Source organism: Diorhabda sublineata, chromosome X (assembly GCF_026230105.1).
Source record: "Diorhabda sublineata isolate icDioSubl1.1 chromosome X, icDioSubl1.1, whole genome shotgun sequence".
Classification (NCBI taxonomy): Eukaryota; Metazoa; Arthropoda; class Insecta; order Coleoptera; family Chrysomelidae; genus Diorhabda; species Diorhabda sublineata.
The window spans coordinates 32,113,940-32,131,120 of record NC_079485.1 but is presented as its reverse complement, the minus strand read 5'-3'; the positions used below and the strand labels follow the sequence as shown (position 1 = coordinate 32,131,120).

The window sequence follows — 17,181 nt, the reverse complement described above, 5'->3', positions numbered from 1 at the left end:
CATACTAAAAGTCAATAGATATGCAGATGTCAAGTTTATACAAAATAGACATTTTCAGTTGAAATCTGTAAGAATACTATAGTGAAGGCGTTGTAAAATCGAGAGGTACTATTTCGTAATGTGAATATTGTGATAGTTAAAATTGAAAGTATAATAAACAAGTAATGAAATGATAAATGATTGCATTTTGAAGTGTATAATAATTTATAAGCCGACATTAAGGTGAGCCTCACACCATAAGAAAGTTGTTGAAATAGAACTTATTGATATGTGGTCGATAGCGTATTGCATATTATATTGAAAAATTGTTGTCTAGCTCAGTAGTGTGTCACTTTCTAATCTCATTTAATAAGTATTTCATTAACTTGCATACTTATTAAAGTAAAATAGTGTTTTTGTGGTTGAGACATGCAGCACACTCAACAAATTGGTACACGCCTGTAGGTGTAGGTTATTTATCATTTTGTTGATCCTAATACATAGAATAACAATTAAAATGATAGTTTCCATGAAAATCCATCAAAAGTTGTTTTTGTAATCATTGGCACTAGGATACAACCCCAACTATCAAGTATACACAGACAAAAATTCATATCCGAGCACTTGGTTGTTTTATACTATTAAATATTCTTCTAACAATGTTTATTATTTCTTTCTTTCTTTCATTTCAAACAAATGAAGCTCAAAATTATTTTCCGTGATACATATTCTAGTGCAATTTGGCTGGTTTCGATCATATTTGCCATAAGCTATTCTCTAAATGGATAGGGGCACAAAAAGTGGATATGACGGTCTCAACAAGCTTTACACAAAATTTCTGCTTCGATCTATAGCATTATAGTCGAGCTCGAACGACCACTCAGTCAAGTCGTTTTGAAAAACTTCTCGAAACGACTTTCGCCTTGTTATAAAAGAAAGATTAATGCCAACACCAATCAAAAATAGAATGGAGGCTATTCGCGGTGACTTGTGGTCAACAATTTCAACAATCAAAAATTGATCTAAGTTCTTTCGCTGGGGATGAGAATCATTCAAAAATGATCTACATGCGGGAGGTCCTGTGTCTATGACTGCTCCAGAATATATTAAATTATTGGAAGAAATTGGAAAGTAACCGGCTTCTAAAAACAAATGTTTTAAAGATCCCACATGAGCAAAAATTAGTGCAAAGTGGGTCCAAAAATACACAAGTACTGACGAGTAGAATGTTGTGAGCGATATTCCGATAAATTGTAAATACGGCCTATCACCATAATCTGACATCCAAAAAAGATTCCATGGAGTCGCATGAGAAGGGATCGTGCAAAAAAAAAGTTTGCTTCATGACAATTCTCCATCTACACTGCTTGGCTTTCCAAAGCTATGTGGTGTGAAAACCCACCGTATAGCTCTGATCTGGCCTCGTTGCTGAGCTGAAGGAATGAAAGATTAAACAACGATGATTAGGGTAAGGCGATGTACGAAAATTTTGACTCTGAAGATGCGTGATAACACAGAAGCTTTAGTCAGTCGTTCTAAATAATGTGTGGAATGAACACGTTTTGACTCAATCAAAACAGAGAGAACATAAAAACGAAATAATATCTTCACATTTAGCACGAAATCAAAAAAAATTGGTGCTAGAAAATCCAGCAATTTATGTAGATATAATCAACTCAATCAGTTAAAACCAGACAAGTATTCTAGAAGTTTTGTATTTCGCAATCCAAGGGCTTTTAACCCTACAGAAACAGAAAGAGAGAAAATAAGAATATGGAGCTTGCACTACACTACACTACACTTTCACTACGACTTCATGCCTACTGATGAATAAAGCGTTTGGTCCTTAAATTCCTTGGTATTTATAGGGATCCAAATTTCCAATTTACCCTGAAATCTAGATCGTTCCTTCATAATTTTTTCAGCGAAAGCTTTTCTAAGTATGCAACAAAAACAACAAATAACATAATGTTTCCATTTTGCACTTAGTTGGTTGTTTGTTGATAGATATAAGCACAGAACATACCCCAAGAAGAAATGCGAACAACAAAAGTGCGGATTTTTGATGCCAGTGCCCTCGATGGTACGTAGCGGAACTAATTTATTTTCGCGGTTCTTTTAAATTGATACGAAGTGAAAAGTGTAATATGTAAATAAATACGTAAGTCATTCAGTTGAACAACAGATTACATATCATTACAATGATATATTTCTGTCATTTTGGGATTTAACAACAAAAACATAAAAGTTTGTTAGTGAATATATACATCAAGGTACGTTAAAAGGTTTAAGTCGATCTGTCCACCAACCTATGTCAAAATGATCAGTATTAATACCAGAGATAGCAAAAGTTTTTTCCTATATAGTCCATCGTTTTGTTCTACCTTGTCTATGAATATTTCTTAACTATGAATTCAAATTTTCTTCTATATACTCAAATGTTCCAATTTCACACAATCAGAAATGGAAGTATACCATGAAGGCAGATGAGAGGTAGGAATAGATGGGATAGCTTCGTACTTCAAATATTTTCTATTGAAATTTGTGAAATTACTTTCTAGAAAATAATTTCCACACAAATTTGATGTTGAGCATTGAATTTTACAAAATTCTTTCCATTTAGAACACACATTAGGAAAGCGTTTGGTAAATTGAAACATGTTCATTTATCTTGACAAATGACATTGACAGTAATGAGATATTTTTAATACATTAGCGTCACAATTGGTAAGTGGCAGAACTAAATTTGTGTTGCTGGAATTTAGATGCAAGTTTATTGGGTATATTTTTTGAATGGATAAAAGATACGAAAGTTGAAAGTGATTTGGTTAGGTTGGAAAATTTTATATATTCTTGATATTTCTGAGTAATGCGAGCCATTTTTTATAAAAAAGAGAATATTCTCTTGGAAATAATAAGTAATTTTTTGAAATATTTATCATTTTTCGACTAATATTTAGAAGTTTTTTCGTTAAATTCCTAAAGTTTTGTACTACTTTTGATCTTCAGGGAAAATTCCAGTTTTCATATATAATGGTATAACAAAAACATCTAGATATTTATCATATTTCAAACTAATTTATGTAAAATCATAACCCTTTGAATTCACTTTATAACATATTTATTTGCTTTTATTTTCATTTTCTCTCAGCGCCACCAAAAAAAGTAATTAAATTTTATTATCGTCTTGAACTTATACAAGAGCAAAATTTCAAGTGATTTGCAAATTTGTGGTAATTCCCAAAACATTGACCTCAAGTTTCAAGGCCAATACTTTAACAATAACGGTTCTTTATTGCCAATCTGGTAGAGATATTCTAATATGATGGTTCACACACCTATTATGTCATGTTTATTCGCAATTCTACTTTTATCAGGGGCTATTAAAACTACAATGACCTGTTATAATTAGTTTAAAATGCTATATGATCTCTTTTCTTTATAATTGATTACGTAGACATAAAGAACTTGTATAAATTGAATAATAAAATGGATAGTGTGAATCTACTGAAAACTACAACATGTTATAAGGAAAAGTAGTCGAACGAAAAAGTTTTATCTTGAAACATTTTTGTTTCAAAACTGTAAACGTTATGACGTATTGATACGAAAAAACAATATACTATAATCGATCGCTGTTTTAGAAGAGCCGTCCTTAATTAAACTTGTCTTTGTTGCAGTTTTTTTGGTCAGATTTTTCATCAACCAAATGGCCGACCACAGCAAATTTAGTAGCCGCAACTATATCTCTTTCATTGCTTAGCCTAATTGATCCTAACTCAAGGAAAAACTTCAAATCATTAGTGCAATAATTCGGAAAATCCCACTCATAATAAGTCCCAATCCAAACGCTGTCGAGGAAACAAATTCTACGTATAGGAGATAGATAGGAGATATAGGAGATACAGCCCACACTTCTGCGCTATACGAAAGTATCTACTTGTTGCGGCTTTGTCAGCTGCTACCAAAAGCTCAACTTACTATAGATATTCCAAGCTACTTAGCTGTGCCTTTTGTTCGAAGCTGCCCATTTCCCTCGGATAGGAATTTGTTGTTAATCCTTTTTTTGTAAGATTGATAACTTATGTCTTGTTTAGGGCGAACAAGAATCCACCATCTAGCTGTTGGCTTACTGCACCACCTGATTTAGCTCTAGCTGGTTCAGGTCCAGATCCAAAGCAACGCTGTGCTGTCACAGTCGGTTCTTCAAGTAAGTGTCCAAAATACTGAGAAGATTCCTTGGCATGTAGAAATTATACTCCAATGCGTACTGTCACAGCATCTTGCCGAATTGCACGCTTTCTTAATATCTAGTGTAATTAACATAACCACCCCGAGTGATGATTGTGACTGTTAGCTGTATTATTTTCTGTATCGCGCCCATTGTTGACCAGTCATTCCTAAATCCATATCATTGTCTTGAAGCCAAGCCCCCGGCGTCTTCCATTGAGAACTACAATCAAGGTAGAGGTGTAATATTTTCAGTTTAATGTATGAGCTTTGTGAAGAAACGATTTTAAATGATACATTTGGATAGTTACTCGCACATTTAGAGCACAGCTTCCAAACATTCCTTGAAGATTCTCGACTCAATGCAGAAGAGAGCAGTTCGACTTCGAGGCGATCCAGAGTTGATCAGAAACTTGGACCGTTTACAGCATAGAAGGAAGGCCAACCTGATGCCACAGTAAATGCTCTTCCGAGCTGTTCAACATGATCTCGCCTAGACCAGTATCTATAAAACCTACACAATAGGCAGACCTGGTTCAAGAGCACCGAATTCGACTGCAGTCGCCAAGAACGCCAAGTTATTTATTTCTTTGGAGAAGTAAAAGTCTGTGGAATCAGCTACCAAAGCAGGAATACTACAACCAACATCAGATCAAATTCAAGATCAATATCCACAGGCAGACACCACTCGAACTACTTAAGTATAAGTTAATCTGTTGCTTGATTTTTACATAAAAAAAATGGAAGGAAATGGAATTAGGATGAAGAATTTGACTGTATAACGGAAATGATTAAAAACTACATTCAATCATCAGTTTTTGGAGTTATGGAAGAAGCAATGAAAATTTTGTAGGATTTTTATTTTTATGACAGAATTATTAGCGTATTCGTGAGATATCGTTTATATCGAACTGACATAAAAATTAGGTCGTCTTATTCATTTTTTATCAAGGTATGTAGCTCAACTTTCATTTAAGCGATTTAAGATTCGTAAAAAACTAGCTTACACTTTCTTTCTTTCGTAACAATGATCATGTCAGATAATACTTGTTTTAATTTTTACGGGTATCTATTCAGCAATTCATATTGTTCGTTCTATTTGCAATATGACAAATTATAAATTAATACTTACAATCGAACGCTCTCATTCTCTCTTCTGAGTCCGAAAAAAATTTAAAAATATTCATGACAATCCTACTAATATTGTACATTTGAAAGTTTGAATATTTGTTACTAAATTATGCGAAAACTATCGAGCGAATTTGAACTTTTTATTCCGGAAAAATCTTAGGTTATGAACTGCGTTTCGGCTCCCACTTTGAAACCATTATCAAGAGAAGAGAAGGGTGAGGGTAGGGATAGGGTGGTTATTGGTAGAAAGTGATCCAATTCCGTGGTCTCAATCTGGCTACTACGCGCAACGACTCGCCCCTTTGTTTAGGTCGTTTCCAAAACCTCAATCTGCGTACTCCTTGGAATTACACCGAGGAAATGGAAAGCATCAAGAACACTGTAACACACTCACTGCTGGTCTTGAGCTTGTTATGGCTCATTATTTTGAGACTGCGAGGATATCCTTTTATGGAAAAAGGTGCGTCAAAATCATCCGTACACTTACTTCAAGACAATGCTCCAATCCACATTGCTTCAATTTCCAAGGTTACTGTTGCTTCACAAGGATTGAGTACCCACCATATAACCCTGATCTGGCTCTGTCCGACTATTTTTTGTTCGTAAAGCTAAAGGCTAAGTTAAGAGGTAAAGAATTTAAGTAGTAAGGACTTGAACTATTTCAACATACAAACGTAGTTTACGTGCAGTGCCCAAGGAATCGTGACGATAAAGGAAATCGAGTAAAACAATTTTTTGCAATTCTTATTAACTATACAAGAATTATCGATATTATCGTGAAGTTTGGTGAAATTTTGACACGAAAAATTAAAAAAATATTGTATAATTTTTATCCCAAATTGAACATAATATATACTGCAAAATGATTTGATTAATTCGCTTGACATTTACTGATATTAATGCGACAAAGGAAAAAAGTTTGAAGAAACTGTAAATAATTTAGAATATCATCACCTTTGTGTGGAGTTTCACGGCATGATGTCGAGAGATTCAACTTGTAAAGAGTACAGTTGGATTCGAAGACATGTTTCTAATATCTAATGTTTTACACGGTTCGTTTTTGCGTGGTCATTAGACGATTCCGTTACAAAAACTTAAAATGGCGGTTCTCTGATACCAGTCGAGGTTATACCGGATGATTAAAGAATCATTTTACTTTCAGTCGATAGACAACACTAAAAAGAACATTTGGAATCTGATTATTTATTTAGAAAAAAGTGTAGAAACCTTCTATTGAATCATTCATTTATTATTATACGTACTGTATGTTTTTATCTATTGTTTCATTTTTGTAACTAAGTAAAACTGACTTTCAACTAATTTATTAATTCCAAGAATATAGCCCGATAAATATTGGCTAAAATCTGGGTAATTTTATACTTTTCCCTCGTTTTTAGGCTTTAGAAAATTGAAAAACCGTCTGATTTCGATGATTTTTTTAAAAATCTTCGTTTTTACGGCCGATTTATGAAAAAAATTGGAAAATACGTCCTGGAGATTTCATATAGTTTTATGTGATCATAAATGCACTTCTTCCTATATAATCGTTCATAACTTTTTTACAAAGCATCAAACGCAGTTCATATATTTTTTGTGTTAATCTACACACGAATATTTTAGAGAAAAAAAAATTTTAAAAATGTTTATATATTCATTTTTTATGTGAGCTACCATTTTTTTAATGGTGGAAATTTTCAATTTTTTGAAGTTAACGTTTAATATTGTACACTCGATTAAAATAAGTGAATTTGAGAATGTTTTTTTTCATATAACTTTAATGATTACTTAATAAAAAATGTACAAACAATTATATGTGAAAAAAGGTCAATTAATATTATTTTTAATTGTAAAAACATGATAAATCAACATTTTTGTATAAATTTTCTTTCCAATTCGTTCGTTTTTTTGGATAGATTACGAAAAAAAATAAAACAACTTCATTTGATTATTTGGAAAAAAGTTATCAACAATTATACATGAATGAGTGCATTTTCATGAACATTTAAAGCAATGAAATCAATATGTCTTCATTTTTTTTATTCCCAAAATTTTTGTCGTAAATCTGCTGTGAAAACGAAGATTTTTAAAAAAATTCGTCGGAATCGGATGATTTTTCGATTTTCTAGAGCCAAAAAACGAGGAGACCGCGAAAATATAAAATTACCAAAATCTATTTTCGGCAAAAGAATGTTATCTATTTCAATTTAAGACAACCTGTATAGTAAATTAATGGTACTTATTTAGTCAGAGTTGTTGTATGTCTTCTTAAATTCAGTTGTTTCCATTAGAACATCTAATTACCTATTATTAGATATAGAAAAGTTCGTATACGAGGCTGCGAAAGTTTTCATTTTTAATCTTTGACCTTATTTTGAATACTTTGCAACTTTCATATATGCACTAGATAATCGTTGGAGGATGTCAAAAATCGGTGTCACTTATTATGAGCATATTTGTACAGGGAACAAATTATTATTGTGCAACTTCCTTAATACATTCGATAATGGTTACCTCATAAAAAATTTCAACACAAAAGTCAAGGACAGGCCCGGCATACAATATGACCGCGGTCATATAAACAAAACTACTATCTATAAATATTAAATTTTGTTATTTGAAATTAACAAATTTTTAATTATAGTACTTTTATTTAGGAATGAATATTTACTCGATGCTTGGAAAATATTGGCAACATTGGCAATTTTTAAATAACAACATGGATATTGAGATTGACGTGTTTATTTAGATGATATGACAATATATTTATGTTGCGTCCTCTACTATAGGTCTTTTCAATGACGGTAACTGCCATACCATAACCATAACCTACAAATTGAAAATGTATTTTAAGCAGTCTTCCAGTACTCAAACTGTTTTCCTCTATTTTTACTTTAAAAATTATTGTAATAACTTTTCTGTAACCTGTAACTGCAACTGTGTCATCAGAAGATAGAAGGTCTGGCTATTAAATAACGACTCTGCGCTTCTAGAGGGCGCCCTAGACCAGTGGAGTATCTAAATATCTTGACTATGCACGTCCCAAAACACGTTTCCGTCACTATTTGTGTAGTAGCGGTTTGAAACGAACGTGTTTTTTTCTCGCCATGTGTGACGAAAACGGCAGCAACGTATCAAAAAAACTCCAACTGAGTGCTATAAATTGTTGCAAGAGGCCTATGGGGACAATTCTCTATCTCGTGCGCGTGTTTTTGAGTGGTGTAAGCTCTTTAGTGAAGACCGAGAGACCACTGAAGATGACCAGCGCCCAGGTCGCCCTGTAACTGTTTCAAATCCGAAAACAGTGGCCAAAATAAACCAAATTGTGCGTGCAGATCGTCGAATGAGCATCCGTATGATTGCCGAGGCTGTAAACACCGATGAAGAGACGTTTAGAAAAACTTTAGACGAGGAATTACACATGACAAAAGTCTGTGCGAAGTTGGGACCAAACAATCTGACTCCTGACCAAAAGCTCTTGCATCAACGGGTCTGCTCATTTCTCCTTAAAGGTAAGACAAAGATTTGCTTTGAAAGGGACCGGATTTGATTCGATGGAAGTGATGAAGCAAGAAACTACAGAGCTCCTAAAGGCGCTCACCAAGAAGACTTCCAGTACTGCTTCGATCAATGAAAAAGGTGTATTGAAAGGTGTGTGGTGAAATGAGGGGAGTATATTGAAGGGGAGCAATCGAATGTAAAATAATTTTTATAATAAAACCCTTCTTCGTAATCTGTCTCGTTATTTAATAGCCATACCTCGTATAAGTACTCGCATTTCGATACTTTTACCTAAGAATAAATACTTTTTTCTTATTGGAAATTTGCTAAAGAATCCTCAACCCATTATCTTACTCTTATTTCATGGTTATATGTTTTCTATTGGTTCCTAATTGTTTGTGTAATGATTATGTTCACTATTTTGCATAGTCAAATAACCTTCACGGCACAAATTTATAAAGTAATCACAATTTGAATTGAGAAGAGTTAAGTCATTGACCTATTGAATAATTGTCACATAAATGTAGATAGCAGAATGACAAAAAATAATACAAAAAAAAGTAAAAATTATGGTTATATTATAGTTATAGTTATCCCTATTACAGTTTACCCTATATTGACAAATTTTCTACATTATTTTATTCACTTTGCTATTTCTTCTACTTTTTATTATTTATTTTATTTGTGAATTAATCTGCGAGTTGATTTGACTTAAATAAAGAAAGCAATGACAGATTTAGGGTTGCTGTTGTCGGATGCGCCACCGTTTTTGATTAAATGGATGTCATTAATTTCAATCCAATATTTTTAGTTCAAAATAAATTCATTTTATTGAAGTGAAATTTATAAGTATAACTAATATATGTACTTGGAAGGTCAACAAGTTATAAGGCTTAGATAGATTAATCATGGGACATGATCCCTTGTGTAGTATCAGCTACAGAAGACAATAGAAAAACCATTGGAAAAGAAAGTAGATGACAGCAAAACCAATTATTGGGACAACCTACAAGGGTTAAGACAGGCAATTACTTTCATGGGAAACCATAACCTTGAAGATCTGCTGCATGTATCAACCTACGGATACTAATAGGAGTCGTACTGAGGCGCTGTCGCCTCAATGGACACTTAAAGACAATAGACTTAGCGTGGGGTGTGCAGATTTTGTTGCTCATAAAACGAAACCTCCATCTACAGTCTCTCGAAAGAAGAAACTCCAGAGCCAAATCATATTCTGTAGTGGATCAGCTATAATCACTGGGCTGCCCAGTATCGCAGCAAGAAAGGGGGACGCAATAGATAAGTTGGATCGCATTGTAGATAAAAGTAAATATTTATTTTAATATTAATCAATTTGAAAATTTCTTTTCCCGCGCCAAAACGTCGATTGTATCCCCAGACTGAATTTCTTGAACTAGTTGTGCTTCAATAGACATACTCTAACTCTTTTGAGAAAAAAGATTCTACTCCTAAGCAATTTTAGGCCGGAATACTCAAAAAATTCGGAGAGCATTCGGATTAACATATCGAAGGCTCCATAAATGCAATACAGTACATCTTCTGTTTCTACTAAGGAATCTTGATAATGGAAATGAATGCATTCAATGCCGAACGACTCTTCCAAATCGTCAAGATATTTACTGACTAATTTATTGGCAAAATTGTCCAACTCGTTTGTATCTATTACAGAAAAATCATCAAAAAACTGAAATTCTTGTGAATGTACACTCAGAGTGTCTAGAAAAGGGTGATAAGCATTTGTACGAGAATATTCTTTTCCAGACAAAGGTGTTCTTGCATTTACACGTGATAATAATAGTAATAATCATGATATCCAGATACTGCTTTGGCTTTTTTAATATTCCAAAAATTGTCTACTTCTCATGTCTTGAAAAAATAAAGAAAGAGAATAATAGATCTACACAACGTATGATAAATCAGCTTGAGATTCTTGAAGGTTATTACTACCAGTGTAATAATTCTGTAGCTTCAGATCATATCTGCTTTCGGCACTAAATTCCACTGCATCAATACATTGTAGACCACTCATTTTCTAATGCATAGCATGCTTCATGTCGAGTAGACCAATGGGTTTACGAAAGACTTTCAATTCTTAAATTTGTACCAAGATCTCCTAACGATGTGTGGATATAATTTTTGGAAAGTAGAAAAGTCGTTGACCGCTTCTTTTATTTCAATTATTTCGATTCGTATTTGGTAGAAATTGTAGAAACGATTTGAAATTATTTTTATAGTTGTTGATCTCCACTCAAATGCAGATTTCGAACATCGTTTTGTTGAAAAATCCTCTTTGACAAGTTTCTTCTCGGTTTTCGTGAAAATTGTAAGGGAACAAGTCAAGCGGTGAGACACAAATGTTTTGAGGATTATTATTCAAACGACGACTTCCATTCACTATTTCCTTCATTTTAACGTTCCGCTCAATTTGCAATGCAAAATTTTGGTGGATATTTTGGTTCCGCATTGGTGTAGAGAACAGTTTTGCCAACGTTAGAAACAAAATTTCGAAGATTTTTGCAAACAAGTTCTCTGTAACTGATTTGAAATGAATTATAGTTGAAAAATACCAATCCTCCCAAGAAAAAATAAATTAAAAAGTAAATAATTATTCTAGACAGAAGCATAAAATTATTGATAGAAAATTAATGTTACTATTAGAAAAACGTGGGATGCTTTCTATGACATTTTAAAACTAACTTTACGTTTTGTAACCCCTTCTGGCGACTGTTCAATGATTTTTTTTATTACTGAAAATAGTTCATTCAGTAGAACGTCGTTTCCCTATGTCAATAAGCTCAAAAAGGCTCTCTACGTAAGATGAACGGTAGTGTTTCTCGGTGGGTCTCTTATGTAGGTGACTCAATAAGTCGTGTGACTGACACACAGATGGCACTGCCATTCTCAAATCCATATGACGTTTATGAAGTACCAACTTTCAAAAGACTATATGTCAAATTTTGTGACTTTTCGATTAGTCGGTAAGAAGTGACCACCATTTAAGTGAAGCTACTTTTGTTATTTTCAAAAAAATTTCGTGTGTTAATTTATCATTGCTTCTTGATGGGAAAAATGCTGTACAAGCTCAGCAATTGCTTCAGAAGTATTCTCTAGACTCTACTTTATCGAAAAGAACCATTTGTTATTAGTTAATTAGCTAAATTTAAACGTAGTCGTACAGACACCGATTGTAGTGAACGTTTTGGTCTTCCAATTGAGGTGAAAGGAGAAAACATAAAAAAAATCCACAAATTGGTCATATCTAATCGTAAATTGAAATTGCGTGATAACTGATAACTGAGACCATAAAGATATCAGAAGACATTGTGCTTACAAACTTTTTTCAAAGTGGGTGCCACGTTTACTTACAGTCTATCAAAAACACAACATGTTGATGATTCAGAGCAGTGTTTGGCCATGTTTATACGTATAAATTAGATTTTTGCGTCGATATGGGACAATGGATGGAATATAGATCCATCATTTCATTCCCGAATCAAAACGATCATCATCTGAGTGGAATGCAGCCGTTGAATAACGTCCGAAGTGTCTTGAGTCACAACAGTCAGCTAGGAGGCTTATGACTTCAGTATTTTGAGATGCCATAGAATATTGTTCATTCACTATCGCCAAAAGAGAGAAACAGTCGATAGCGAATACTCACAAGAGTTGTGACTCATATGACAATGACAATGAACCGATTCACAAGTCGAAGGCAACGATGATTAAATTGAACGAATTATATTTCGAATTGCTTAATCATCCACCGTATAGTGAAGATCTGGATCCCAGTGACTGCTGGCTATTTGCTGATTTCAAAAAAATGCTAGCCGGTACGAAATTCAGCTCAAATGAAGAAGCAATTGTTGAAACTGAGGCAAAAGAGAAATCATTCTACAAGCACGGCATCGATTAGTTAGAGATAAAGAAAGAAGACTTATTGAATGTTTTATTATACATACAATTTATAAAATAGTTTGACTGGCAAAGCTTCTAGAATGTAGCCATTAGATCTGGGTTCCATTCCTATCCTGAATCATTCGAATCATTTTTCCGTTACCAAAATTTACTCCATAGGCTGGTCTTCCATCTCATTTATTCTTAATTTCTTCATTTACCCAATTCGTTCAGAATGGTAATACCGTAATGGGGTTATAAGTTTATTTGAGAATGCCCACTAGTTTTTATCTTTCTTACAAAAAAATTATGAATTCCGGCGATTGTAATAGTGATAATCAGATATTTTGATCGAGTTTCGCATCGTCGTTAATGTTTGGCAATTATGCAAAGTTTTAATCAAATCGAATCTATTAAAGTAGAGCAAAATCGAGGCCAAAAGGTCAGTTATGAACTACAACATGTAAAACTAATAAAAGCGTGTTGATGTTCATTTCTTATCAGAACTTTCGAAAGAGAATATTTTCTACAATTACTGAGTACGAGTCGGATTAAATACAAAAGATAGTACAGTAAGTCTTTTGTGAGGTACCGCCCTGGCAATAGATCGTCACGACTTGTCGCATAACTTGAAAACGTGACAAAGATTATCGTCTGCCGGATGTTGTTGCTATCCAACGATCTCGTACCGTGCAATGTGAGAATACTCTTACAATTTTTTTGTTGTCTGTAGTAAAAGTTTTTATTGAAAAGGGAATAACACGATAGGATCTAGAATATGATTTCTATTGAATTTCAAACGATTTTGATTACGGTGTTCATAAGTTAGTTGATTACGTTACCATCTACCCTACACCATATAAATTACCAATTCGAGGTCCCTGTTTATAGTCAAAAGATGTAGAAATTAACATATCAATTAATAATATCAATTCAAACAATAATCCAAACTTTTTTCTCAAATTTGTACTATTTTCAATCGAGAAATTTATCATAATATTGCTTCGACTTCTATTAAAATTAGTGCTATTATAAAAATGCAAACTTTTGCAAACTCTTGTGCCGATCCTGTGTTAAGGTCAATGGAAACGGTTGGCAATTTCAACTCTAACGGTGCCTTGTGGCCCGAAATTACTTCTAATACTTTTTTTAAGAATTCTTAAAGGTCAAGGTCAAAGCTACTTTTATTTTTACATTTTCTGGCCGACGAGAAACATTTTCGTTCATACAACAGATTAAGAGAAACCATTTTTGGAACGTGGGTTATTTCTAACATATTCAAACTGATGAGTGCCATATAATTTATTCCCTTTCTCTCAAATACCTTTCATAACGAGTTAAAATTCAATATTTATATGAATAACCTTATTTCGTACAGAGTGTTTCATACATAAACTAATATTTTTTTGGTTCAATTGATCCACCTTCGACACATTTTATTACTATTACGTCACTGATAATCTGTAATCAGAAAGTTACAGAAATGAGATAAAAGAGATCGAAGAAGTCGAATATCCTTTCATATTGATGTAGAAAAGAATTTTGAAATTTTGTGCATTTTCTAGATCTAATACTGTTCTAGTAAATCATCCTGATTTTATTTCTGTCAGATGCATCACCTCAGTCAAAATGTGTGGAATTGTTAGCATGGAGTTTTGAGCTTTGCTCGATACGCATTATTAAAAATTCTTAATATTGTTTTCGTTTTAAATAAATGTGAATATGTAATGTTCAAAAAGGAATAATTGTTTTTAATATACTGTTATCCTAAATTGTTTGATCCTGTACTGAAATTTTTTATTTTTCCCGTAAAATTCTGTCTTTATCATTCTTTAATTCCAAAAGATATATTTTTATTTTATTATTTTTGACCAACGTGTTTTTTTCATATTTATTTGATATTAATCATTTCCCTGTCTGCAGTATAAATATATATTGTCAAATCCATATGACATTTATGAAGTACCAACTTTCAAAAGACTATGTGTCAAATTTCACGACATTTCGTTTGGCCAGAAAAAAGTGACAGCCATTTAAGTGAAGCTACTTTTTTTTATTTTCAAAACATCTTCGTGTTAATTTATCAATTCTTTTTGATAAAAAAATACTCTACAAGATCAGTAATGGCTTGTTATCTGGACTCTGTTCCATCGAAAAGGACCATTTGTCATTTATTTGCTGAATTTAAACGTGATCGTGCAGGCACCGATGATGGTGAACGTTCTGGTTAGATAGTAACTCCAGAAAACATCAGAGTCAGAAATTTGTCATATCTAATCGTAAATTGAAATTGCGTGAGATAGCTGAGGCAATAAAGTTATAAGAAGACAGATTGTTTACAATTATGCATGAAAATTTGGCAATGAGAAAGCTTTTTTCAAAGTGGGTGCCGCGTTTTCTCACAGTCGATCATGAGCAACAACGTGTTGATGATTCAGAGCAGTGTTTGGACATGTTTACACGTAATAAATCAGATTTTTTGCATGAGTATATGATTATGGATGAATCATGGATCCATGACTTCACTCCGGAATCAAAACGATCATCATCTGAATGAACTGCAGCCGGTGAAACACGCCCGAAGCGTCCAAAGGCACAGTCATCTGGGAAAGTAATGGCTTCTGTATTTTGGAATATTGTTCAAAAGGGAGAGAAAATCAATAGTGATTACTCTATAGAGTTGTTGGACCGTTTGAATGCAAAAATCAAGGAAAAAAGACCTGATACGTCAAAGAAAAACCAAGACAATGCACCGATTCACAAATCGATGGCAACGATTAGTAAATTGAACGAACTGCTTCTTCATCCACCGTATAGTCCAGATCTGGCCCCCAGTGACTACTGATCTAAAAAAATACTTGCCGGTAAGAAATTAAGCTCAAATGAAGAAGCAGTTGCTGAATGAAGCCTATTTTTAGACAAGAGACAAATCTTTCTACAAGAGTAAAATCGATTTTTGTTTTCTTCTTACTTAGTTACACGACTTATTAAGTGATGGTTTATATTTTTAAATAGTTCAGTTTCAAATTTTTTTTCTAATTTTAACTTCGCTGTAATAATTTATGTTGAAACTAATGGTAATTTACTTTATTTTGATGTATGAATATTGCAATGGAACCTTAATCTTTCGTCCTATTTTGTTCATGGCCCAATGGAGTAATCGGTAGCATTGAATATATGGAGAAAATTGTATCGCCCATGTTTGGTAGTTCAACATTTTCTAATTCCCACAAGTTTATAATATGTTACAGTGTCGTTCTCAAGTTATGTAACAATTTAAGAAGTCTCATTATTAGGCTGATATCGATATGGTTTTATGCAAGTGGTGAAGGCCATTAGACTTTTACCAGTAAGTCGGTTAAACATTTTATTTGAATTTGAAGTATAGAATGTTATGAAGTATATAAAATATGATACAGTGAAGCAATTCCATTTTTTATCACCTTACTAATACTTCCAACCAAAGAAAACATGTCCCGAAGCAATACTGGGTGTATCTTGGATGGCAAAATTAAAACTAATATCTTACTAATATTTTACTTGTAGAAGTATCTAGAAGAAAGTAATAAGATAATTCTGATAAAATTTTATTTTATTTAATTGTATATTATTTATTCTAATTTTTAATAAATAACTACCTCTAGTAAAACTAAAAATATTTAAAGGTATTTCGTAAAGTATTCTTGTCGTCATCCTGTAGATTAAACTGAGTTAAGAACCGCATACAAAGTTTGAACTTGGCATAATGACATGTTTTATATTTCCAGTATTACGTAAGACTAGAAATTCTTCTGTTTGCAAACATTCCATCTACAACGAGAAATTTCAGTTATTACACAAATACCTAATTTAGTTGAATAATCAACGTCAAATTATTTGGTTTCGTACAAGGTGGGAACATGGATAATATTTTGATAGATAAGATCTAACTTTTAAGATTAAAATCAACAGGTGTTGTTGGATTATAATCTAAGCGTTCACTTCGCTTTCTATCGGTACATTTTTAGTGTTTTGTTTGGATTCGAATTGAACGAAAGAGAAAATTTCATTTTCGCGAGATGTACCGTCGAGTGGGGGTATACGGAATACTTTTTTACTCTTTCGTTAATACCTCCAACTGCTATTTAAATTAGGCCGGGTATAAGTTCAACAGGGGATTCTTTCAAAACATATTACAAAATATAAATGCAATCCCCTGCATTTTTTTCTATCCTTCCATATAACCCGTACTTTTGGTGTATATTATTGAGATTTCATCTTTGATCGGTTTGTTAACATGTTCACTAGTCTTCATGGATCGTTTTTTTTTTACATTTTACGTTCCTGTGCCTGACAACCATTCTCCAAAGAAGAGGTCTACAGCATGTAGTCAAAAATGGTTTTGGAGCAGTTTAAATAAAATTAATTCACCATGGAAACTAAAATAGT

General features: G+C 33.0%; 1 protein-coding gene across 1 annotated transcript in view; it reads left to right on the top strand.

Annotated features, from left to right (window-relative positions):
• Window positions 1-2,455: 2,455 nt before the first annotated feature.
• Window positions 2,456-17,181, top strand: part of LOC130451080 (Kv channel-interacting protein 1-like) — a 108,779-nt gene continuing 94,053 nt past the window's right edge. The window contains exons 1-2 of the mRNA XM_056789877.1: window positions 2,456-2,472; window positions 4,077-4,189. Of these exons, the coding sequence (XP_056645855.1) occupies window positions 2,456-2,472; window positions 4,077-4,189 (130 nt within the window). The remainder of the gene's footprint in view (window positions 2,473-4,076; window positions 4,190-17,181) is intronic.